The sequence below is a fragment of the Ixodes scapularis genome, unplaced genomic scaffold, assembly GCF_016920785.2.
Source record: "Ixodes scapularis isolate PalLabHiFi unplaced genomic scaffold, ASM1692078v2 PGA_scaffold1__304_contigs__length_218370807, whole genome shotgun sequence".
Classification (NCBI taxonomy): domain Eukaryota; kingdom Metazoa; phylum Arthropoda; class Arachnida; order Ixodida; family Ixodidae; genus Ixodes; species Ixodes scapularis.
The window spans coordinates 121168214-121193272 of record NW_024609846.1 but is presented as its reverse complement, the minus strand read 5'-3'; the positions used below and the strand labels follow the sequence as shown (position 1 = coordinate 121193272).

General features: G+C 49.0%; 1 protein-coding gene across 13 annotated transcripts in view; it reads right to left on the bottom strand.

Moving 5' to 3' along the window:
- Positions 1 to 25059, bottom strand: part of LOC8038033 (transducin-like enhancer protein 4) — a 105891-nt gene that overhangs the window by 53391 nt on the left and 27441 nt on the right. For 12 of the 13 annotated variants that reach the window (XM_042290924.1, XM_042290923.1, XM_042290925.1 and 9 more), the window contains exons 2-4: positions 8577 to 8677; positions 6780 to 6843; positions 4223 to 4267 (exon numbers count right to left, since the gene is read on the bottom strand). In XM_042290924.1, the coding sequence (XP_042146858.1) occupies positions 4223 to 4267; positions 6780 to 6843; positions 8577 to 8677 (210 nt within the window). The remainder of the gene's footprint in view (positions 1 to 4222; positions 4268 to 6779; positions 6844 to 8576; positions 8678 to 25059) is intronic. The other variant, XM_042290922.1, reaches the window with a different exon arrangement.

Genomic DNA, 25059 nt, shown 5'->3' with positions numbered 1-25059 from the left:
ACGTGCTTTTCTTGTTTGCGGAGACCAACTAGCGCGTGCAGGGCTGTGGAGGTCGCACGCTGGGTTGCGGATGTCTAAACATGTCGCTAGCGCCGGGAGGTCCCCTCTCATCGCTGCGTTCATTCGAAACCAAACGTACACGAAATTCTCGCAACAATGATTTTGTGTGGTTGACACAGGCGGTAACAGTTCATACCCACGCAAAACCGACGAAACAAAGTGCAAACGACAAGGTTGCTTGTCCGCCCCAACACTCGGGTGCTACACAACATACAACGAGCCACTCTTTGACGCAGTCTGCTCTCCGCCTTTTTCTCAGATTTTCCAGAACTTCCTCTTAGAGAGCCTATCTACTTCTTTCTCATCCGCAGAATCCAGAGTTCCGCCCTTCCGAACGTCACCGTCAATCTATCCGAGTACGCCTCACCTCCTCCCTATCTCGTTCCGCAGACGCCCCAAACAAAAACAGCGACTAACCGCCTAAAAACAACAACTAGAGCCGCATCCCAGCCGCAGACAGGCGGACAGCGCCACCGCTCGGCGACGACTGCGAATAGACCAGCTACCCCTAGCGGTATGGGCGTCCGCCTCGTCGCGAGCAAACGAGCGTCGCCTGTCGGCCGAAAGAAACGGAGCGGCGACGCGAAGAACCGCAGCGAGTAGCAGCGGCAAACAAACGAAAGCGAAAACACGCGCTCGGCGGCGGCACACAGCTGCAGAATGAAGAGAAACGACGCCGACGGAGCGCTGAAATTGCATTCGGAGCCGCCGCCGCCGCTCCAGGAGAATGGGAAGGAGAATGAAGGAGAGGGAGGGGGGCCGCTTTCTCCGCACGCCAGACTTTGCGGGATTTTGGAGACCCCGAGAACGCCCGCGCTTTTCTTTCTGTTTTCTTCTCCCTCGCGCCAACCTCTCCTCTGGCAGAATTTATGGACTCGAGCTGCGAAAAGATATACCGGGGGAGGGAGGGAGGCCCCGGAGAAAAAAGCGCAAAATAAAGAGACAAAAGGCGAGGGTGGCGAGAAAAGCGAGCTGCTTCTCGTTCCGCACGCGTCTTTTCCCTTCTCTCTCTCTCTCCCCGCCGGAAACGCAACAGCAAAACGTCTCTTCGTCGATGCTCTGCGGCGCAACGCTCCGTCGCTGCTGCTCACGCCAAACACTCCTCGCTCGCCGAGCAGAGATTTATAGGGCAGGGCCGCTTTCTCGGGAAGGCGCAAAGATGGCGGTTTGTGCTCACACATTCCCCCCTTCGCCTCGTTCGCGATCCAGCGAGGCGTCGGATCGGAGGGGGACGAAGAAGAGACGTCGAGTGGTGGTGGGTGCCTCTTCGACGACGCGTCCGGCGTTGATGGAGCGAGCGAACGCCGGCTTTTCTATTAGGGCGCCCCGGACGATTAACGTTTAAAGAGGCGGTAGCAGGAAGGAACCCCGGCGGTATTATGTACTCTCTCACGCCGTGTTTGTGTTCGTTTGCAATTTTGTGCATTTTTTTTTTCTGTCTCTTTGATTGTCGTTTTTATTCTCTGGGGCCCCGAAGGCTGTGTGAACACAGCGCACTCAATTTAAACGGCCTGGTCAAATAGCTCTTGAAAAGATATTGCCACGACAGATAACAAAAAAAAAAAAAAAAAAGCTACTCGTTGTTTTACTTTGCAATTGTAACTAAAACGCGCAAAAAAAAAAAAAAAGGGGGGGGGGGGGCTTTTTTATGGCATGGCGTAGCAAAGCGTATCCTTCACCTTGTTCGGATCGAGTTTATAGCACGAGAGCTCCAATACAAACGGTGAACCACAGCGGCAGTCCGTCTGCGTACCCTTTATTGCGCTTCCAGTGGTGCGCTTAATGCATCATAAATGACCATAAGAATGTTGCCGATAGGAGTGTGGCACTTCCCTTCGTTTAAAATTCTCATCACAGCAGCCACTATAAGACCTGTTTGTGTTCGGAGGCACATGCTGATGACCGACGAAAAGGCTCGCACGGGCATGCATGCACGACTGGTACATTCGGGTGTTGTGGAACAGAACCGAAGAGTTCAATGGGAATCAATTCGAGATGGACCAATCTTGAGCATCAGGGTAATCGTGTCGTGCGCGCCATGTCAGCCCCTCGACTTTTCATTTTTTTTTTTTATTAAAATTTTAAGGCTATTTTATCCCAAGCAAAAGTTCATAAATCCCACGCGACCGCTCTTCCGGTTATTGCAAATTTATAAAACCTGATATTTATTTCTTCGTTGCACCCTAAACTATTCATAGGCCTATGTAGACGTAGTATATTAAGGATCTGACGGCGAAATGAACTGTAGCAAACCAAAGCGATAACAAGTCGATAGCAATCAAAAACCCCTTCAGCAAGAAAAAAAAACTGATTTCCAGTATTTCACCTATATGTCTCTCCCAATGTTCCGGTACTATTGCTTTACTTTAGGTAGAAACGTGTAACATATAAAACACCGAAAGCTGTACAAACAGACGCCCGCACTGCCTCGTACAAAAGCTTTTTTTTTTTCCTTGTGTATTTAGCTGCGCCGCCGTGAAGCGCCAGAGCAGGAAAAGCCAGCAGCCGCGAAAGGTACTACGGGACATGACGCGAGCTTTCTATCAATGAAAGTGTAGTCCGACCTATCGCTAGAGTAATAATAATAACGGAGGTAACGTGACGACGAGAGAAGCGTGCTCGCATGATGCGACATACGGTGCGCAGTACGCCTCGTACCAGGTGGCGCGAACGGCGTGAATCTATACCCGAGGCACGTCCGCTCTGCGGATGTCACTTCCCCGCATGACAACTGTGCGAACTGGGAAGCGCACTCAAGGGAGCTGATTAACTCGCCAAATTACACTGGAAAGGGGAAATATTTCGGACGTTTCTTAAAGTACCAGCGTTCAATACGACGATGAAAATTGAATGCCGTGTTTTTCAAATCCACTCTTTTTTAAAAGATATATTTGCGTACGTTCATCATAAACCCCGCAACGTAGCGAGCCAGAAATTTACAGTAGTCATTACAAGTAATCAAATTACTAGTAATCAATCACTTTTTTAGTAGTTTTGTAATAATTTGAAATCGTTTATTAGGAAGTAATCGCAAGTTTAATCGGATTACTTTAAAAGTCCTAAAATCGCTGTTAGCCGTTACTGTATCTCCGCTCCCCTTCTAATCACGCCCTTCGTAGAAGTTTTCAACAAAGGGATCTTCGAATGGTTAACCAAAATTGGTGGATTAAGAAGATGAGTGGTCTATAGCTCCGTGCAGGGCTGGCGCAAATTACGGTTCCCCGATTTCGACAAAATGTGGCGGCAGTGTGTCGCGTCCTCAGAACCGCAGCGCCGTTTGATGCAAATGAGGCGATCACTGCGGGAACGCGCGTCGCGGGCAAAACGGTCACGGGAAAGCTGCAAAAAAAAGGGTTTAAGTTCGCTGCTAACGGGCGTCCCAACAAGCTCCTTCCAACAAACGAGTAGTCCTCAACAAGTTATCTGCCCAACTAGAAAAAGAAAACACAATTTAAAAAAGCAACATTTTTTTCTTTTTTAACGTAATTTACCGTGGAACTTTCAACAGTCATCATCTCAATTGAAATATAAAGACCTAAGTTTGGGACAGGAACACAATTAAAATTTCCTACGCTTCAATCAAATCCCACACTTTTTTTTTTCTTTCTTTTAAGCGTTTGATTTCTGCGCAGAAAAGACTCGGAGAGAGTCATAGCTGGGCTCCCACTTCTATACTGAAGAGAGAGAGAGACTTTGCTCATGCTGTTGCTGATGCACTGCAAATAACTGTTTCTCACCGACCAGGATATGCTGGTTAAAAGTTGCTTCGCGCGAGATATTTTAATCCTCTGTCGTCCAGGTGGGGGGAGCTGAGAGGTAAACAGACACTTTTCTAAAGCCGATCGGGCAACATCGGCGGATGTAGTTTCTCGGACACGAAAAGCGTGCGACTGGGTCAGACGCTGGCGGTGACAGACGCTGGCGCTGACAGACGCTGGCGCAACGTCCAACAGACGCTCAAAATACACACCCAAAATAATGGCGATTTCAGACAATTGGCGCAGCAACTACCAAATAGCGCGCGGTTTTTTTTTTTTTTTTTTTAGGGTTTATTACGGAGGATAAAAAGACAAATTATGTTGTTTTGATGTGGGCAGCTCTAAGTCTATCATAACCCATTGAGTGGCCCTCGTCATATAGCGGCCAAAAAGAGATGACTCACCTGCTTGTGCATCTCGACGTTTAGCCCGTAGGACATCTCGTAGTACTGCAACAGGGGAGAAAGAACAACGCACGTGAGGATCTGAGACGAGAAATCTCTGCGGGGATCCCTTTCCGACCCAAAGGGCGTAAAACCAAATCGCGCACACAGCGTCTGCGAGAGAAAGTCACGATTGTCGGTGCAGCACCACATCCCAGGTATCGTCCTTTCTCCAAGATGTTCAGACAGACAGACAGTGCCATGGAAGCATGTCGACAACTCTTAATCGAAACCAAGGTTCGACTAGTTCGCTGCATCTTCAAACTACTGGCGAATTTCGCCCAAGTTCGAATTTTGAGGATCGATGCCGGACTTCTACACAAATATTTCCAAAAAATATAATATGCTACACACTGTACTTTGTTTTATATTCTGTAAAATACAAAAACTACTGTATAACGTTTCCCTCATTTTTTTTTTTTTGTATTTTACCCCCCCCCCTTCTTAATGTGAAAAAGAAAAACAAGCATTGTAATGGTTTAGCTTGTTTGTTATCATGAAACACGTGTGAAACGATACACCCAATAGACATCGCGCCACCTCATCCGCTAGGTGGCATCAGCTCGTTTCCAATTTCCGCGCATAAGTCAAACTTTATTCAAACTTTTTTTTCTTCAAACTCTCCTATTAAGGTTAAAAAAAAAAAATCTAAGCTTGTCAAATTTGAATTTTGGGAAGTTCGTGACACGACTAAACCGTTCACCCTTAATTAAAAGGGCACTGTATTTCTGCTCGCCAAGGTTTTCATCTGTTGATGACATACGACAGCCCAACTACGCAGGGCACAATTTACGGCTCGAAATTCGGTTTCTTTCCGCCCGAAAATCGCCGACCGAGAGCTGGACCGTCTGAGTCGCGCTCACTCTCTTCTCCGCGGTCACGTGCCGTTTTCTGTGGTTTAGAGACAACCACCAATCGGAGTCGTGCGTCATCGAAGCCACACTCAACACTAAAAATAGACTGAAAATAAGACACCCATTTTGTATGGCTTCTAAAAATTCGCAAATACGTTAATTGAAGAAAAAAAAAAAGGGGGGGGGGGGGGGGGGGGGACTGCACAGTGAAGTGATTTTTGGTAACTTTCTCCTCTATATTTTTTCTTCCTCCCCAGTTCACTTTCGGTGTCGGTTTCGAGCATTTGCGTTTTTCCATTTTATTAAATACGTACGGGACGCTGTAGCAAAATATTGATTGGGTAGTCTTCTGACACCACAATAAATCGCCTGACAAAAAAAAAATAATAAAAACAAATTGTTGTGGTGTGTTAGTGTTGCTTTAAAGGGCCACTAAAAAGAAAAAGAAGAAAAGTTTTCTTTTAAACAGTCACACGTGTAAAAAAAAATTAAATTTACGCAAAAAAACGTGTTTTCTTTTTGTTTTTTTTGAACGATATTGACGGCGCGAGACGCGATTTAGTCGGTAGTCACAATCCTTTCCACTGGTTTTACGGCGGCGGGGGACCCCCACTTGACAACCGAGAAATTACTGTCTGCGTATGCTCCCCTAGCGTCTTGCTGGGTCAATCGTTTTTTGTCGCTCCAATAACGATACGATGCATGTACAAAGGCGTCAGCGAAGTGTCGGGTACCGTTATCGGAGTTACCTGCGCGATCTACTAAAACTTGCCACGCTATATCCGTCAGGGAAATGGAGAGGATCCACAAGAGCCGCCGTATCCCACCTGGGCAAACGTTCAGTGACCTCTGCTCAAGGATGTATAGGAACAACGTGGTGACCGGGTGAGAACGGGAGAAGCCATACGGGCAAGTAAGTAACCCGATCCAAGAAGAACGCTTTTGAACCCGCCGTGGATTTCGCAAAGAACAAAGGGGGCGATTTAAAGGGGCTTCTTCGCAGTTGACCCGCGTAAGGATAGGGATGGCGAGGATTTTCAGCCTGGCTGAAGATTTTTCGGGTCAACCTCCGACGGCGCCGGTCGTCCGCCCTCCAACAGATTTACCGGACGCCGGACTGCTGCGCACCCGCCGTAACCCTGCAGATTTGGCAATTAACAACGACTCCACGTAGAAAAAAAGAAAAAAATCAGGTTTTTTGAGGTAAGTTACTATGTTCCCCCTTCAGGCGTTCAATTGAGATGTGCGTAGGTAAATTTTAGATTATATTTATGTTTTTTTTTTCTTTTTTTTTCCCCCCTTTTTATAACCGAAGTATGTGACGTGTTAAAGTATAAACGACAATACCGCAGTGCTCCATTTTCGGCGTCAACGCGAGGCGCGGATTGGAGACGACCGCTGATTGGACCCGAGCTCTATCCGAAGGCTGACGCAGAGCTCGCGTCCAACCACAGTCCCGCATTTGCCTTCATAAAGTGACGCCGAAAATTCGGCGTATACGGTCTCGTCGTCTGTAGGAAAGTGACGGGAGGTATATCGTAAATAAGACTGCCGACACCACATATGGTTTTCGTGTCACGAACCGCGAGCAGATGTAGTTGAATGTTTGCACACGGCGAACTCGGTCATAAAAGAGAGAGAGGGGGAAGGGTGTGACTGCTCACCATGACGTAGTGCCTCTGCATCTCCGTCTTCTCGCTGGCCAACTTCTCGCACTCCAGCTTCAGGCTGAAACGGGACACGACACACGGCTCGGTACGCTGCTCAAACCGAAACAACCTCCGGTAGCTAAACAAGAAACACGCGGCAAACAATATGGTTGACGAGCTTCTTGCTTCCTTCTTCGGTGTTGTTATCTCGGCTAATTGCACAATCTCAGGGACTGCGTACAAATGATAATATCTCCGGGGGCTCGCTACGACTTTCTTACGTTTTCAGTGACTAGGGTGATAAAGAACGGACTCAGCTCAAAAAGACAGTCTTGGTAAAATTTAAAAACAACTCTGGTGGGTTTTTTTTTTATTTTTTTTTATTTTTTTGAGAACGAATAACGATTTTTAATTTCTTAATTCCAATAAATGTGTAAAAAAAAAAAAAAAAAAAAAAAAAAAACCTCAAAACAATATTTTTAAATAAACGGAACACGCGAGGGTAATACACCTACGGTACAAAAATCGCAAATACTGAGACGATATTTGCAGTCTGCGCACAAAAAACACGCCCGCTTCTCGAGAATAACTCAAAACGATTTCCGTAGGTTCCGAATTTCTTCCCGATTTCCGAACAGGTCTCTCTCTGCGATAGCGTCCCGATTTTCGCCCAGCGTGCAAAAATCGCAGACCGTCAAGCGCGAGTTCTCCGTTTTCTTGACAGGCGGGAGGAACTTGACGCGCCGGCGCACCACAGGCAATAGAAACCCTCGCTTTATAAAAAAAAAAAAAAAAAAGTCTACAGTCGTCAGGCTAAGATACATGGGAGAGAAGCATACTCTTACATTCAAATAGTTACACCCCCAAGGGTGTGAAGATGGTGAGAGACACCCATAGTTACACCTTTTGAACACTATTTCTAGCACCCTATAATTATGAATAGGGGGCTGTAAAGTAAAACATCATTCACTTTTTCTTTCTTTTTTTCTGACGGGTGTAGAAAACAATGTCTTGCGGTACAATGCGCGGAGGCGATAGCATGCCCGTTTCAAGCAGCTTTAGTAGAGGACGTTTTAGTGACGACATGGAATAAATATTGCCCGTGCCGACATTTATCGCGTGGAGATATGCATTGCTCGGACCGAAATATTACGCCATATGTGATTTATGGATGAGAACAAGGTGAGTCACAATACTCAAATCGAGTCTCATTTGGGGTATTTTGACTCACCTTCTTCTCGACTGAAAATGAGCCTCTCATACTGCGACGTGCTTCTAATTTTGTACTTGTAGTTCGGGAATCGAAAAAGAAGAACGTTTCGCAATCGCTCGTCACTTAAAATAAGTCTCAAAAACTGTTTTTTTTTTTTGCCCTCCCCCCCCCCCCCAAAAAAAAAGGAGGTTGTTTTGTGACAATAATCTCCAATTTAAGCATCGCTTTTTTTTTCTTCAGCGTTTTAAAAGTTAGGAGCGATTCCACAAAATTAGAATCGCTCCCAACTCAAAATGTATCCCGCAACGTAAATAGAACTTTTTTTTTTTTTTTTTTCGTTCGGTTGGGGGCCGCCGACATACGTATTTAATGTAGGTATTCAACAAAAAAAAAATGTTTTAAGGGAATATAAAATGCCTTTAGGTGTTTACTTTCCGATTTTATTTTTTTTTTCCATTCCGGGCACACCTTCACCGACTCCCCCTCAGTGGCTCAGGAGCACAAGTGCGGGCCCGCGGCCTTCGGGTCCACAGCCAAGGCAATTAAAGGACGTCTTTAAAAGTGCAATGGGTTTGCCGGTATACGTGAGGAACGCTCACCTGTGGTACTGCGCCTGGAGGAAGTTGAACTCCTCCTTGATGCGGTCGCAGGTCTCGGACACGGTGAACTTGAACGGCTGCCCCGGCTGCGCTGGAGGACCCTGGCCGGAAAAAGAGACGGCCCGCAGGCAACCATGAGGCCAAGCTCGCCCACGCACAACACGCGGCACCGCGAGCAAGCAGACACACTCCGCGCATACGGTCGCGGACAATGCAAACGGGACGGAGCGAGCACAGAGCCGACCAACGCGAGGTCACTGCTCGTTCCCCGCAATTTCTGACAGACATTTCGATGTTATAGAATGGTCTCACTCCTTCGTTTACTGCGGTGCAGAAAAAATAAACTCGTACAGTAAAAAAAAAAAAAGACGTCTTAAAGACTATTGATGGGGAAACCTACACTTCCAGCCAGAAAATTCTGTCACACAGCAGAAACCGTGTCCAGTGTGAATGGACAGCCCTTCACCAACACACACACACAATGACTCGAAATGGCGGACAGAGCAGACGGTTTGGTAGGAGCCAGGGTCCCCCCCATACACCGTCAAGCCTGGCTCACACATTCGCGTGGGATCGACGGCAGCTCCGGTAAACGCTTACACCGGTGCCACCCATCGGTTACGCCCTGGAACCCTCGTCAACTGCGCACGTTTTACGCGTCATTCTTTCATCGTGTGCTCGAAATAATTCTGACAATGATATATACAAACGTCCATTTCTCATATAAAGATACTGCGTGGATTTGACCTCGCAAATACCGCAAAAGCTTCGGCCTATATAGTATGACGAGGATCGCAAGCTCGTTCCGGGGCTGCCCAATAGACGGCGCTAGTGTCTTCTCTCGTAGTTTGCGGTCACACGCGCGCGCAAAGGCAAATGTGTGAACTAGCCATCGGCTAGGCATGTAAACTTTTAAGTTTGACTAGCCGGGGGAACAAGTGACGCTTTTCTCGCTTTACCAGGAAAAACTGGAAGGTCGGTGTCATAGAACACTATCTTTTTCAGCATAATTTATACTCCTATTCAACCCAAAAACCGCAGTTAAAAAACAAAAAAATAGTCCGGCTTTTTGTGGGACAATACTGATGTCCCGCTTTATATGGTGAATTAATACGTATGCAGGTGCATTTCAGATTAGCTATATGTTATTTTACCAAAACGTCCACGTTTCAAAACGCCGAAAGCGTCGTGTTTTTTTTTTTTCCCGACAACCAAATTTCGTAAGGACTACTTTGCGCAGCGTATGAACAATGCGCAAAACTTGGTGGAGCACGCGTTCTACGGGACACTATCTGAAGAGCGCGGAATCGGAAAAGTCGTGCGATACTTTACGGTACTTGTGAACTGTGTTCTTCTTGCTTGCGGTAGATTTACAAGATAAACAAGTTCCCGATTGCACGAAACGTTTTGCAAAAGGTCCCTCTGACGAGCGACAACAGTGTGCCCAAATCGTCAAAATATATGGACGTAGTTCGTAAACGACGGCGATAACTGTTGGTCCCTCTTTAGCTGCTTCGTATATTAACGACATTGTCTTCTCAAGAGTTAATCGACGCGGAAACTTAAAAGTGATATTATAGAGGGAAAAAAATGCGCCTGGAAATTTGGAAGACCTCTTTTGTCCGCTTGCTTATGATCAAACACCCAAAGAATCCACCCTTTTCTACGAGTCAAGATTGAAGAAATAATAGACGTCTAGGACAAAGACAAAAACAACCACGTCTTCAAAGATGCGGTCGTGTCGTCTTTGTACTGCATGTTTATTCTTTCTTCAATCTTTACCCGCGCCAAAACTCTCCGCGTCCATTAATTTTCTATAAAAAAAATGTTTTTACATGTTTTTGCTTTTTTTTTTTTTTTTTTTTTTGAGAGAGAGGGCGGAAAATAGATATTTTTAATTACCCTAACCTGAAGCAACCGTAGAGCTACTACCACTGTCTTCAAAGAGATGCCGAGGAACCGGAACGAAATACAATTCCACGCAAGGAAAAACAATCAAAACGAAAGGGTTTGGCAGCGTATAAAACGCGTCACGTTTAAAATCGGGTAAAGCACTTCTCTCGCACACCAAAAAGGCGCCAGACAGCGGGGAAAAATGAAAACAGCACTAATTATAACATCGAGAAGAAAGAAAGAAAGCGTCGGGCGAAACTCGACAGCAGCGAAATAAATAACTGCGGCGGCGGCGGAGTTGGGGAAAACTCGACACCAGAGAGAGAGGCGGGACTCCGATTAGGCAACGACAGAGGAAGCACGCCCGCTGTGCGGTGAAAGCCGTACTTAACGAAGAAAGCCGCCGCTGAAACGCGATCCTCGTTGACCGCGGAGAACGGCAACAGCAAGCGTAGCAGAACGACGCCCGCCGCGCAACCGAGCAGCCGGCCACGCAAGAGAGAACAAAAACGAAAAACAAAATAGTAAACTGAACCACTGCTTCCGGCGAGAGAGAGAGAGAGAAATGGAGAAAGCGGGGGATGCCGTTTTCCCGGGTGACTTTCCCTCGGATCCCCAGGGAGAATGGAGAGCCGAGCGAGTGAGCGAGCTTGCGTGCTCACACAGAGGGGACCGTAAGGCCAGGTTACGCATAGAAACTAGTGTGCCCTGATCTGGGCGGGTTTCCGACTGCTCGTTGCTTGACGCGTAGCGGATACTCGTGGCCCGCTGCGCCAAAAGGTATAGAACTAACCGGCACGGCCTATCTGGCAGCGGGTAAGAAACGAGTGACGAGTTGTGGTGACGCTCAAACGCGTCCCAGGTAAGCGTCACAAAAGTTTCCCACCAGTGGACGCGGGAATCGGGCCAGAATAGGACAGACAAGGCATGCTCGTATGTCCGTTGCAGTGGCGTTGCCGGTGGTCATGCCAAGGTAAACGGTGTCCCAAGTAAGCGCCACGAGCATTTCCCACCCGTTGCCACACATGGATCGTGACTGCAATACTCCAGCTAAAGTCGTGCGAGCGTTACAGTGGTAAGGGCTAAATGTATCCAGGGGTAATGCTGAGTAGGCAGCGGTTATGACCTGGCGGCAATCATTCGAATATTCTGTTTGGCGTTTTGCGACGAGTTACGCAAGAACTCACCCAATATTTACAACTGCGCCTGACGCTAAGTCCAACAAGAAGAAAAGAAAGAAAACAAGCTCTTAAAGCGGAGAAACTTTTTAGCGCGGTGACACAACCTCAAAACCACCACAAGTCGCGAAAAACAAAAATTCACAAAGGAAAGCGACACATTCATTGCCGCGGGCCAGGTTCACTTTCATAAGGGTCCAGGAATGCCACTGCGTCAACTTGCCTACTTTATCGCGCAAAAGTTTACGTTTATATCCCATAAAGACGCAACCGCACGCGAGCGAAGGCCAACCCCGAGCACAGCGAAGCCAAGAAGCGAAAATCTCCGTCGTCGCACGAGCGTACACCATTCCAGCGTCAACGAGAATCAACGCCCGACTCGGAAAAGCAGGGAAGGTAATAAACTCGGTCCGGAGAGACACGAAGCGGGCAATCGTCCCCGAGAACCGCTATTAAAAGAGGAAGGGAAAAAAATAATAAAACCGGCAAAATCGACATTCACCTACGAAGCAGGGGCCTGCGATGAACCGCATCGGACGCTATACGAGCCAACCGAACCAATCCAAAGCCGCGCGAGTCTCACGTGACCTTGGAAAGGACGCGTGGTCACGCGACGAGTTCGAAGGTCTGGATTGGCAGAGACCGCTCTCTCCGTGCGCTGCGGTTCATCCGCGAGCCGAAAAAGGGAGGAAAAGCGACAGCAGCTTGCAGCCCGGAGCACGGCGGGGCTGCCACTACTGGCAAGTTGCCGTCATCTGGATCCCGATCGATCTAAAGACCGCGCACTTGATGACTCCCCGGCGGCGACGGAAAGAAGCGCGCGCGTGCCAACGACGAGGCTCCGTCGCGCTGGCTTTTCTGCCCCGCGCTCCACTGCAGCCCCCCGCCGTGGGTTGTTGTGCGCGGCGCCAAGAACAATAACGGGGGCGCTTTATTATCGCGGCACTCGGCGCGCATGCGCGGCGCCGACGTGGCGTGAAGAATGGACGGGATGTCACGACGGGCGGCACGCGCGAGGCGTGCAACTCTGACGCCTCGTGGCTCTTTGGGGAACCATTATACACGGAGAGAAAGTGAAGGAGAGGAGGAGAGCGCCGATGGGAAGAATAGTGGGTAGACTCAAAGGCTATAGCAGCCCGCTGTCTTCCTCCAATCAGAGCGAAAAAGAGGGTCGTCCGCTCCCCCAGAAGTGTCTCACGTTCGAACGGTGAGTAGAGACTCGAGACTCGCATCTAATATCCTCTTTTCCCTCAGTTTTTTTTCTGGTTACCGAAAGGATGAGAACGGCCGGGTGGTCCTTCCGGTGTACCGGGGAGATTGCGAGCTTCCGGACTTCGGCAAAACTTTGGCATTTCGTGAGCTTCAAGGCACGGAGGAGGGCTGGCTGGAGGCCGCCTGTCTCAAAGTATTTCTCATCCTATATAATTTCGCGGAGAAAACAAAACAATAGATGGACGAATAGATGCTGAATGTGAAACGATCAAAAGTGGACCATGTGTCAGACAGAGAGAGCCAGGCGCTTCTCACGAGATTTATAGAGACAGAAAGGCAGTCCCTCGGCACACTGCCGAAAATCGATCGGTAAAGCCGCGACACGTCCTATTGTCCTCGTTCACACCGTCAACCATTAGCGCCGAGATGTTCAGGCGGCGCCCTCTCGTGGTTCTTGTCCGTGACGTCACGAGTTGTGGTCCCTGACTACCTATCAGCAGTTGCGAACGACACGTTCGACGGTGTTTGTAGAAAGAACAGGAGAAACTTAGGTATTCTGAAATCAACACCGCCAAAATTGGCAGTCAGACGTTTGTCTCATTTTCATGGACGAGAGCAGAGTTCATCCCAGAGTGAAGAAGCTAACTGTAACGGGTGACGCCCGATGAGCGGACGAAACTAATTAGGGGATCAAGAATGTGCTTGCGGTGCTAGAACCTGCCGCGAGTTCAGTTCTACAAGCGGCTGGTCTTGATCCTTCAGGAAAAGAGTTTATGGCCTTTCGGTCCCTAGTGAAAAATCGTTCATGTATAAGAAATATCTTAGAAGCATATGATCAAATGAGATCATATAAACACATACAAGAGCCTTATAAGAACATATAAGACATATACATAGGAAGTTAAAAAAACTGATAAAAAGTTTCTCATATAACCCTATATTGTGCTTATATGTACTTATAAGTTTCTTGCATGTTCTTATATGATCGTATTTGATCTTATTTGATCATATGCGTTTAGTGAACCAAGAAATTTTTATACGTATAAATTTTTCACGAGGGACGCTCGCCAACCCCCTCGCACATCCAGACCTACCCTCTTCCCCGTCACGATTAGATGAGTTACTCGAGATGGCGTGATGTATCCATTCCTTCAATTAAATACGCTTTCTCACGCACTCGCTCAAAGCTATCCCGACTAAAAACGCGTCATAGTGAACGCTTGGCCGATCGGAAAAAGCAGACTAGAGTGACGCTTCCGGCCGCGTACGTCACCGATAGCAGCAAAGGCAACACAACCCCCCCCCCCCCCCCCCCCCATGCAGCCACTACACAAACCTTTCAGGCGCACAAAAGAGGGGGGGGGGGGGGGGGGGGGGGCGTGGACCTCGCACGCGCGGCGACCCTTCACGGGAAATCGGACACTCTATCAAAGCGCGGCGCTAATGCACTCCTCTGGCCGGCTGAACCCGCCGCGAAACCCGGGGCGAGAGAGCGCTAAGCCCGGCGTCGTACAGAGAGATCTCCCGGTGCCCCCCGCATCGATCGGGCGACGTCGATACGGGAGCGCGCGAGCAATTAGCCGCTCCCCGAGCGCTAATCCGCAGCCGGGACCGCGGCCGGGCAAGGTCCCGCTCGCTGCTGCGGGAGCAGAGGCCGTAATCTCCGGCCCGGATTGCGGCGATTATTCCGTTCGCGAGCAGGGCGGCGTGCACGCCGCTCATCCCCGGAGGAGGAGGCCCGGCCGGTTAGCGACGCGCCGCTGGTTCTCACCGACCGCTGCGCCGGTCCGTGCTCACCTGAAGAGGCCGAGATCGATCAAAAATGGCAGGACGGTGCTGTCAAACTTGAGACGCGAAGGTGGGAAGTTCGCGCTTCAAACAACTGAAGCTCTTCGTTGCCGTCCGCACCTATACACTGACTATATACACCAGCGCGTTGTTGACAAACAAGTTTGCGTTTGCGTATACACCAGTGTGCAAACGTAGAACCAATGGGGAGTTTTAGGATAACGTAGGCAGTTTTAGCGCATGTTAGCGCTAAATTTAGCGCTTGCGTTAGCCCACGTAACGCGAGAGAGTTTTAGAATAGCGTTTCTCCGCCGCGACGCCAAAGCCAAGCATCGCACGCGTACAACGCCACAAAGAACCGGTAAAAATTTTTATTTCACGCACAAAATGATGTAACTTTTCAAGAAAAAAAAAATCTTAGTTTAGAGTAACATTTTAAAATTTCCTAAATATAAAAATACGACTCGATAACAGTCGACCGGTGGTGTCCGCGCTCGCCTCGGCAAGCGCCGAGAAGAGTTCGCGCGTCGCAAGCAGCAAGCTGCCTGCCAGCGATCGTTGCCCACCTCGCTACAGGTCTTCCGTCAGTGACAGTACACCTCCCGTACGAGTGAAATGTCTACCTGTACTGAAAATCACGGTAGCGAGGACGCCGCCGACGTCGCGTTCACAACAACCGCCGTTTGTTTGTTTTTCTTGTTTTGTTTTGACACAACTTTTCGTGCAGCTCAAATCTTCCTCAAAAGCAGCGCAAAAGCATTTTTGCAAACGCGCAAAAAAAAAAAAAAAAAAAAAAAACGTACGCAAAATTAGCAATTGCAAAAACGCGGTCAGCGTTCGGCGCATCTGCATGGGCGACGACGCTATTTGCGTATACTCAAAGCTTTGGCGTACTCTCTTCTAAAATTCCCCAATGCGTCGAAAGGAAGTTCGGCGTCGGGCCCGGGGCAAAAGTTGCCTAAAGGCGCATTCGGTCGCTGACGTCCGTGGCAGGCATCGCATGCGGCTCGGACAGGGCCGCGCGGATAAACCGTTTGCAAAAATCCCAGAAAGCTCCGCACGAAGCGCGCCACGAATCGTGGGAACGTTTTGTACGCACCTCCCTCGTCTATACCACGTGACACTGAAGAGAGCCGAAGCTGTGCATACACGCGGACGAATCAAAAGAAGCGATTACGTGTATGCACACACAAGAGATACGAGCGTACAATTTCAGAAACGCTAATGAATGTTTTCTACTTCAGATATAACTCAAATAATTGCCAATTATATTCAGAGGGAAATCGAAGAAGAAAAAAAATCAAATGCAGAGAAAGAAAAGAGAGATAAGAGGTAATAGAAATTCATTAGGCAATAGGTAGTGACGAGCAGAGCACTGGTATCCTGGAAAGACGATTTCCAGATGGCGCGTCCCCGAGCGCGCCCCCGGGCTCACTTGGGAACCGGCCGTCATCCAATCTAAACTAGGAAAGCTCAAGTGGAGAGGAGCGACTTCCTTTCCACAACGGCTTTTCTCGCGTGGGTCCTTTTCCCCTTAGCACTGCATTTCTTATATTGTATCCGACTAGACTAGCAGAGTCTAGCGCGTAAATAAACGTAAATATACCCACGTTGGTGTTGCGTAATTCGAACGAGCGTGAAGTATGCAGTTCTTTATCCTGTCGATTAATTCCCCGCCTTTACGTTATTTCATTTAAAATACAAAAAAGTTGTCGTAACCCTACATCAGCAGATAGCGAGAATGAAGTCGTCAAATAAGACAACTTTCTCTTTGCAGTACTGTTCTTCGGCGAAGGCATCGCGGTTGCAAGCTAATGGGGCCCGCCAGACAACCTTGGTTCGTGTGTTGTACGTAAATAAATACACGACGGTAATTAAGTTTTCTTCGATAATCCCAACTATGTATCCCGCCCGCATGCCATTAAACAACTTGCCATATAAGCCTCAGGCGTGACGAAATAGAGTGTATGCACAGTAAAGCCAAACAGCCTCAAACGAGAAAAAATAACAATTACACGCCACCCCCTTCGGCTTCAGAAGCGCGTCAAACTCGCGCAGCGACTGAAAAATAAAAAAAAATAAAAAAACAAACACGGGCGGCATTTTAGGTTAAATGCTCGAAGCCAAGAAAAAAAAAAAAAAGGGGGGGGGGGGGGGGGGGGGGCGCTCTTCGCTTATCCCCGAAACAAAGCACACACGGACGGCCGCCGACGCGCTCGTAGAAGCTCGCCCCGAAAGCCAAACATCGAGTCTTCCCGCACAAAGAGGGCCCCCGGTCGCACCTCGGCGGACCGAGAGAAGAACGCCGTGGAGCTTGTGTCAACAGCGGCGCGGCCAGGAAGCCATAGCAAACAAACAAGAGGCTGGGGGCCCGCCGCTTCCTCCTCCGCAGGCGCCCACGGGCCCCGGAGCAGCCCGAAATACGCCGAGGCAGCAGCTGTCGCGACCGGGGAACCGCTCGGGCGATCCCCTGACGCGCGCCTCGTGCGCCCAGCTTTCAGAGTGTCTCCAACTGTTCGGTCACGTGGTTCATGGGCCGCCCGCCACGTTTGCGTTACGAGCTGCAACGAGTGACAAAAGCGTCGGAGAGTCGTCCGCGAACGTATCCTCCTGTCCGCCCATTTTCTTCCTCACAACGCGGTAACGCAGCGCATGGGAGGCCAATCTGATGCCCAGGGGGCTTCCGTCATTTCATCGCTTTCCACGTTTTCGGTCGCTCCCTCTCCCAGGTCTAGGCTCCCCACGCGCGCCCGCGCTCCTCGTCGTCATCGTCGGGACGGAAGGCTCGAACCCCGAGAGGCCGTCAACGGGAAGCTCATGTTCCTGGCCCGGGTCCAGAGCCCTCGAGAAGCGGTGCCCGCATTCCGGCCTGCCGCTCCTCGTAGACGGCTGCTCGGTTGACACGCTTGTTGCCCTGCCGCGCCCGCGTGCCGCCTCGGTTTGCTTCGCGTCGGGGCGGACGCGTGAACCGGGGTTTGAGGACGGAGTTGGCGGCTCGGAGCTGACGGGACCTGCCGAGCGATTTTGGGCCCCCGGGGAAGAGGGGTGCCGCGAGAGCGCACGGCGGTGACGGAGCGGCGTGAGGGGCAGGCACGCGCCGGCTCTTCCTACTCGTGAAACTCTACCTGGGCGCTTGTTTCCTTCGCATCCTCTCATGGTTTCTATCCTCCGTCACGTCACGAGTTGTGATCCTGGCGTCTTATCGGTTGCGGCGACAAGTTCCACGGCACAGTTATGGAAGCGAGGATCCGTCGCGTTCTCAAACCGACACCGTCCAAGTGGACATTCGGGCATCGCTCTTACACCCGTGGTTTAGCCAACCGTAAGCCGACCAGAGCGGCGACGCCGTTGGTCGCGCGCGTAACTGTTTTGGTTCGCCAGCACTTTGAGGACCAGTTCGCAGTCGTGGGAGAGCAGGAAGTTTCCCCAAAGGCAGGTGGCGAGCTTCCTGACCTTGAACAACGGCCGAATTCGTGTCCAGTGCAACATGCCGTGAAAGACGTGTTCTTGGGGGGTTCTTTTCGTGCGCGACGGCTTGTCGCGGACTCGCGATATAACCTTGTCATTGTGTATGAACACTGAGCTAAATTGTCAATACGCCAATTAAAAGAAAAAAAAAACGTTTTTAGATTACCTAGAAAAGGGCTTTTAACCGGTGTCATCCTCAGAGTGCGTGCGTATGACGCGTTGGGCTATGGAGATCGCACACTAGGGCTGTGGATTTGTAAACATTGAAAAGCTTTAAAAAATCGTTTCTGAGGCCGGCGACTCCCAATAACGAGACGAGGCATGCACAAACGCGCCGTCAAAGTATCAAATCCTTTTTTTTTTTTTTTTTTTTTTTTTTTTTTTTGAGGTATCGAAGGCTCCCCTGAAATTCCCCATACTTATTGTACCGCCACGCTGTCGAAGCGGCTGGCTCCCGCATGTGCGTTAGCATTTGCTCCTAGGCTTTGCTTATACACCTTTCCAAAAAACGCTCCTAGGCCGCCGCCATGTTGCTGATGCTGATGAGGCTGGTGCGACTCTCGCGCCCTCTATCAGCTAGAAATTTTCTGCCACTCTCTGGGACTGTGAAAACCCGCTTAGCGCGGTTCTCTACGTACATTTTTGCGGTTTTTCATTCGACGTTTTCTCGCCCCTCTTAAAAGTTTCCACTTATTATTTTTTTTTTTTTTATGCGTGCTGCGTTCCCTTTTTGTGTTATCTTCCATTGTAAGAAATAAGGCTGGTAAGTGCCTGCCTTTTCAGTTTTTCTGCTTTACATTCACGGGAAAAGAAGGAGGTGAAGGACGTCGAACGGCCCTCGACGCGATTTTGCGAACATTGTTCTCCCCTCTTTTACAGATAATCCGCGTAGAATCCTCAGTCGTCTCCGAAAATAGTTGTCCGGGTTGGGGTGGGAAACGGGTCAATCGCGTTCGTCTCTTTGCCTCGGTGCGGTTGTGAAAAAAAGGAAGCTCTCTCCAAAACGTGCCCCAAAACGAAGTCATCTCGGATTCCGTCCGATCGACAAGATGTGACTGTCCTCGACTTTGACTGTGTTATTTGAGATATTTCTCAAATAAATTCTTTTCGGATAACGCTGCATCGTGTGGTACGTACGATATAGTGTTCGAATGTTAACACTTGCTAAATCGTATGACCCTGTCCTGTCCATCGGTAAACACGTTATTTGTGAGCGTGCAAAATGCATGCCTTTCGGCCCTCGATCTTCTGTTGCAATTTATTTTTGACAGCAAACCGCTTTGTCGTTTCCCATACGGAGAATCCCGCGGCGCCGTCAAAACTTATCGTAAGAAAAAAACAAATAATTATAACTATACATTCCAGTTGCATTCGTTCTGTCGCGCGCGTACCCAACACAAGTGATTTACAGGTTTTTTGTTCCTTTGTTTTTTTTTAAATGTGGTACTATGCTTTCTCAATGTCCTCGGGAAAATACATGTACCATGAAACACAAAATATAGCTGGAAAAGACAAGAATTTAGCCGCCAGCAGCGTTTGAAACTGCGCCTAAGCAGGCTGCTGGTTTCGAAATCACAGTCCACTCGGTTAGGGTTAGGAGGGACGCCGGTGAGAGTCAAGCCTCAAACTCAGTGACTGGGCTCGAAAGCGGTTTGTGTCCCCTGGGGTCGAGTGTTTTTTGGAAAGGTGTATAGGCGAGAGCAAAGGGCGCAAGGAAAGCCGCTCCTAGCCCGGCAATGCCCCTTGAGTTTAGTTCCCAACTCAGCCGCTAGAGGCGCGACGGTTGGATCTACTCATCAATGGCGACGCTTTCAGCCAGACAGATGGAACCTTTCGGGCGCACTGAGCCTTCGGCCCAAGGGAGAGAAAAGACCACTCATCCCGCGTCGGAGCAGCGGACGACGACTCCGTTTCCGGCAGCAGATCGATCGTCGAATACGCCGGAAATTGGACAGACCGCCGACGGCACGTACCGGCTGAACCGTGCGACAAACGTCTGACAATTACAACGGAGACTCTTGGCACGTGAGGGGACAAGGAACCAAACTCTATTCATAACTTTAGGTAATGCCAAGGACGATCACAAAAGCGTTGGCTGCGCCTCAGTGCCCCGCGCTCCCCCTCTCATCCTCGAGATGGTGTTGAAGGCTTCGGTGCCTTCTCGGCAACCGCAAGACGCGCTCCACGGGTCTTGCGTCAAGACACGACTATTGGATCTCCTAGCGCCATCTTTTTCTTGTTTTCCGAGCAAAGTAACCCCCGCCATAAAATAAATACCGTAACTAACGTCTTTTTCTCCATCTCTCTTTTTCTGTGTGTATGTATGTGTGTGTTTACGATGCTTATTCGAGAACTACTCTCGTCTGTGTACGTACGTTCCTTTGAGAACTAGCACAAATAAAGCGCCCCCCGTTCACACCGAATGCATTTACTGTCAATTTATTTTCGTTCAGTAGAAAATTATCTCGTCCCTGAACAAAACTTAATTGTGCAAACAGGCTAGAACATAACGTGTTTCTGGCACACTGAACCTTCGCCCTTCGGCCCAAGTGAGAGAGAATACAGCTCATCCCGCATCGGAGCACAGGACGATGATGATGACTCCGTTTCCGCCAGTAGATCGATCGTCGAGTCCGCCCTGCTGAAAACTGGACAAACGGTGAACGTATAAAATTTCTGCTGTATTTGACACTTCACGTTTGTTCTGTCCGGTGCCGTGCCCCGTTCCCCCCCCCCCCCCCCCCCCCCCCCTTTTTTGTTTCCCCTCTCTACAGATTTGAGTCAGCTTTTTGTATTTTTAATATTTCGTCCGTTACTCTTTCGCAAACTTTACTATAGTAACAATTACGCCGTAGTTTGTCATATCCACCTGATCGCATTCTTCTCCGTACTGACAATAATTGTAAAGGCGCGTTTACAGTGGCAAGTCGCCGCTGTCGCGCGACAACTTTTGTCGTGAAGGCAACAGTCGCAAGCCGTGAAAGCGACCGGATTCCAGCAGTCTCCTCCAGACCGAATTGTACGACTGGTCTCCGAGTCGCCCGGCGGCTGAACCAATCAGCGGCGCCTCGGAAGTGACGTATACGGGTGTGCATCGCGTTTGCTTACAACATCCGGCACGCCGAACTTCTGTGGGATAAGCTACCAACATGTCCGCTCAGCGCCTCGGTTCGCGGTAGCGGCCGTGGACGGAGCCACGGAGGTCTCTGCTGCGGCTCTGGTCAGCGCCATTAAAGAATGCCCAATTCTGTATTAAAAGCAGCAGCCCGATTTGAACGACCCGAAAAAGAAGCGGGCCTGGCAGCAAATCTGTGCCACTTTTTTCTGACATGTACGTAGTGCGACGCGGTAGGCGGTAGCTCGAGCGAGTCTATATATGGAGATGTAGCGATTGTGGTTTGTACGGTTCAGAAGAACCCAAACCAACGTAACAATTTTTTTTTTTTTTTTTTTTTTTTTTTTTTTTTTGGTAACGACGACGCATGTGTAGATGTGAGACAGCGAAAATGGATAAGCAGCGAAACCCGAGTAGTGGTGGGGCTCACAGATTAGAAGGCGGCTCCCGAGAGCTTCCTCGAAGTGACTCGCCGATCGCCCGCAGTGTGGACGTCGGTGGTCGCTTGTCGCATGTCAACTCGCTAGTCGCAAGTATAAACGCGCCTTAAATTCATTTCACTATTAACAATAATGAAATGGAAGAAGAAAAAAAAAGAAGAAAACTTGCCTAGAAGCATTGTGCAACAAGGAGATAATACCCCATTTACAGCACGACCACCGACTAATTGCAGTTGCACTTTATAGCATAATAAACGATGCGGTTCATTTCTTCCTCGTATAAAAATTTTATTTGAGTTGTTTCGAATTGTTTTTTTTTTTTTTTTTTTTGCTTCGTACAACATTGTTTTCCCGTGCACATTTTGTTTTTAATTTTCTTTGCATAATGCCCGCATTACACGAGGCAGAAGTAAATTTTCCCGCCACGGTCCCAAGTCGAATACGACCAAAACAACTTACCAAACTTCAGAAGCAACGTCGGTAAGCGAAACTTGAGCTCCGTTTTAAGACGATTATTTCGACAGTAACCGACCGAGCGTGCCTAGCAGCCTCGAAACGCTTACACTATTTGGGACAGACCGCGTAGAGCCGTGCCGTGCAGTCAACAAACAAAATAGAACAAAAAGAAAGACAACGGGAAGGAAAGCGGGAGGTAGCGGTGCGCGGCGTGCGTTTCGGCCGCTTTGCCGCGTGATTGGATAACGGATTGTCTCCCAAACGAGCCCGGTTTTTGCGGCTATCCCCCCGTTGCACCTTCGCGCACGCATGCTTGAGGCAACCATCAACAAGAATCGTCCGACATTAGGGAGTTATCGTGTTGTGCTCCGATGACGGTGAGTGCGGCAAAAGCGTGCTCGGAACTATCTCGCAACTATCTCAAACACCTCGTCGCTGGAAGCAAGGACGGGCCGGAGACACTCCTGGAGCGACTGCTCTCCCGCAAAGCACTCGAGAGAGAGAGAGAGCCAACCGCTGCTTTCCACGGAGGGAGCGCCTCGGCCAAGCTCGCCGCCTTCCGTCATGCTTTGGCACCGCGAGTACCAAAGTGCTATCCAAGGTAGAAAACTCGGGCTGGAGACGGAGACTGCACGCCGCGATCACTGTCGCGGCATACATCTCCATTCCATGACCACGTCACATGACGCGAGGCGTGACACGATGACGCCACAGTGTCACGTGACGACCGTCACGCTGATGACGTAACATGAGCACCCTGACGTCATCGCGGTATTCACGCGGCTTCTCCACGTAAACACCGTGACGTCATCAGCGTGACGTCACCCCGAGAGGGGGCACTGCGCGTGCGCGGAAACCATATTCGCCCGAGGCGAAACATCTGCGCATGCGCAGTGCCGACGGCAGCGTTACCAGAGTGGGGTGACGTCACAGATGAGTTGGTCCATAGACGTTTGCACTGATGTGATTCGTCTGGGCCATTTAGAGCAGCAAAAAGTACTTTTGGAGCATAAGCACACATGTCATTTTAGTCAGATTAGTTCGCGTATCACGTTAACATTTATGTGTTTATGTCTACTTTGCCTTCCTGCTTCTCTGGAACAGCACTGCACGTTTAATTCCCTGCTGGGCAGTTTAATCCCGTGTAGGAGCATAAGGCACGGTAACAAGATTCCGATTGATGAAGGGCAGTACGAACCATGCATAATTATTTTTAGGTACGAAATCAAACTTAAACCAAACAGTATATTTAACTGAAAGTATGTTAAAATATAATAATTTAAAGCACCCAAATCGATGTTTTGTTTAGTTTTAAGTTATAAAGGTTGTTATAAAACTGTAGTTCCTAAACTATAGTCGGTGACCGGTCAAGAACGAAGTGGAAGCTCCTCCCATTTCTTTCCACTTTAGCAGAGCAACCGCCGAAGAGGAGGCGACCTCCACTCCACAGTTCGCTCTGCTAAAGTGGAAAGAGGTGGGAGGAGCTTCCACTTCGTTCTTGACCTGTCACCGACTATAGATATAAAATGAAGCTGTGGTCGTGTGATTATGAACGTCAATGACAATGATTATGAACGCCAATAAACATCAATTACAAAAATTAGAATATGAACGATAAATAAGTACTCTTAAAAATAAAGGAAAATATCCCACGCTACTCGTTCAGGTTACTCCCAAGCAATGCGTGTATTTACTGCTACAGCTAATTATGTCTTAATTTATTGCGTGCACTGTGCCATCGAACGGATGGAACCTATACAAACGTAACAACTAAATGAGGGTTGACATAAAAAAAAAACAAGATAAAACAATCTGTAGAAGTTTTCTCGCCATACTGCAGTATCCTCGATAAATCTCGGATGCGCAAAATATATCGTAGCAAAATATCGTAGTCTGTCGTATATACTACCCATAGTTTTAATCCCAAACCGTGTGTATCGTCCAGCTCTGGACAAGAGTTCTCCCTTTAGCACGCGGGTGCGCTGCGGCGAAGCAAAACATGGAACAATTGCGACGCCTGCTACGAGGTTGTTGCTTCACTGTTGTACGCCACCGCGCAGTGCCAAGTGCACTCAACGACGCTAAAGCTCTCCAACCAGAACAGACGAGCACGAGAAAGATTACGAAACTTCCGAGTACTGTCGGTGTTTGATAAAGAAATGCAATCGAATATACTCATGTTATTTGAAGCGATAATCTTCGCAAAAGCCTATCGTAACGATCCCCGCCGTTTAGCGGGCCTCGATTTGTTATATTTTCAGTAATCATAAAGTGGAAATAAGTTTTGATACAACATTAACGCAAATTCCTCTTTTTTTCTTTTTTTTCTTTTTGCAAAATGTAGCAGGATGTAGGAGGGCAAGCGCTTTAGCGCACAATGGATTACATCACCGCGTGTGCAAGCAACCGCGCTTCGAGAGTTATAGTCTGGCCACCGTGCATGAAAAACGCTTTGTTCTGGCGCCAGTCTGGAAACCGTGGGTACGCTTCAGCAATGCTCGAATATCGGACGATCTACCCACACCAGCAGCAAGATGGAGGCGCCCAAAAACCGTACTTGCAAAAGTCTAAAAAAAAAAAAAAAAAAAAAAGCGGCACGTGGGGGCGCGAATCTTCCCCGACACGAACTCTCTTATCTCGCGATAGCTAGCCCCGATATCGACCCCGTTCTGAGAAAGCTCTATCGGCAGGCCGGCCCTCGTCCACTACGCCCGACGCTTTCGCACCTGCGTATACGTGGGCCCGCATCGACGCCCGCTCGGTGCAATCTCAACGCGGGCCGATAAGACGCTAAATAGCAGTAGAGCGGCAACGCGGAAACCGGATGCCTCGCTTCTGTTTTCTTCCGTGTTTTTCCTCTAATTGAAATCTTTTCTTTTTCTTTTTTTCCACGTGCGATGTATATAGGTGATTGTATATGTTGCCTGCGTGGG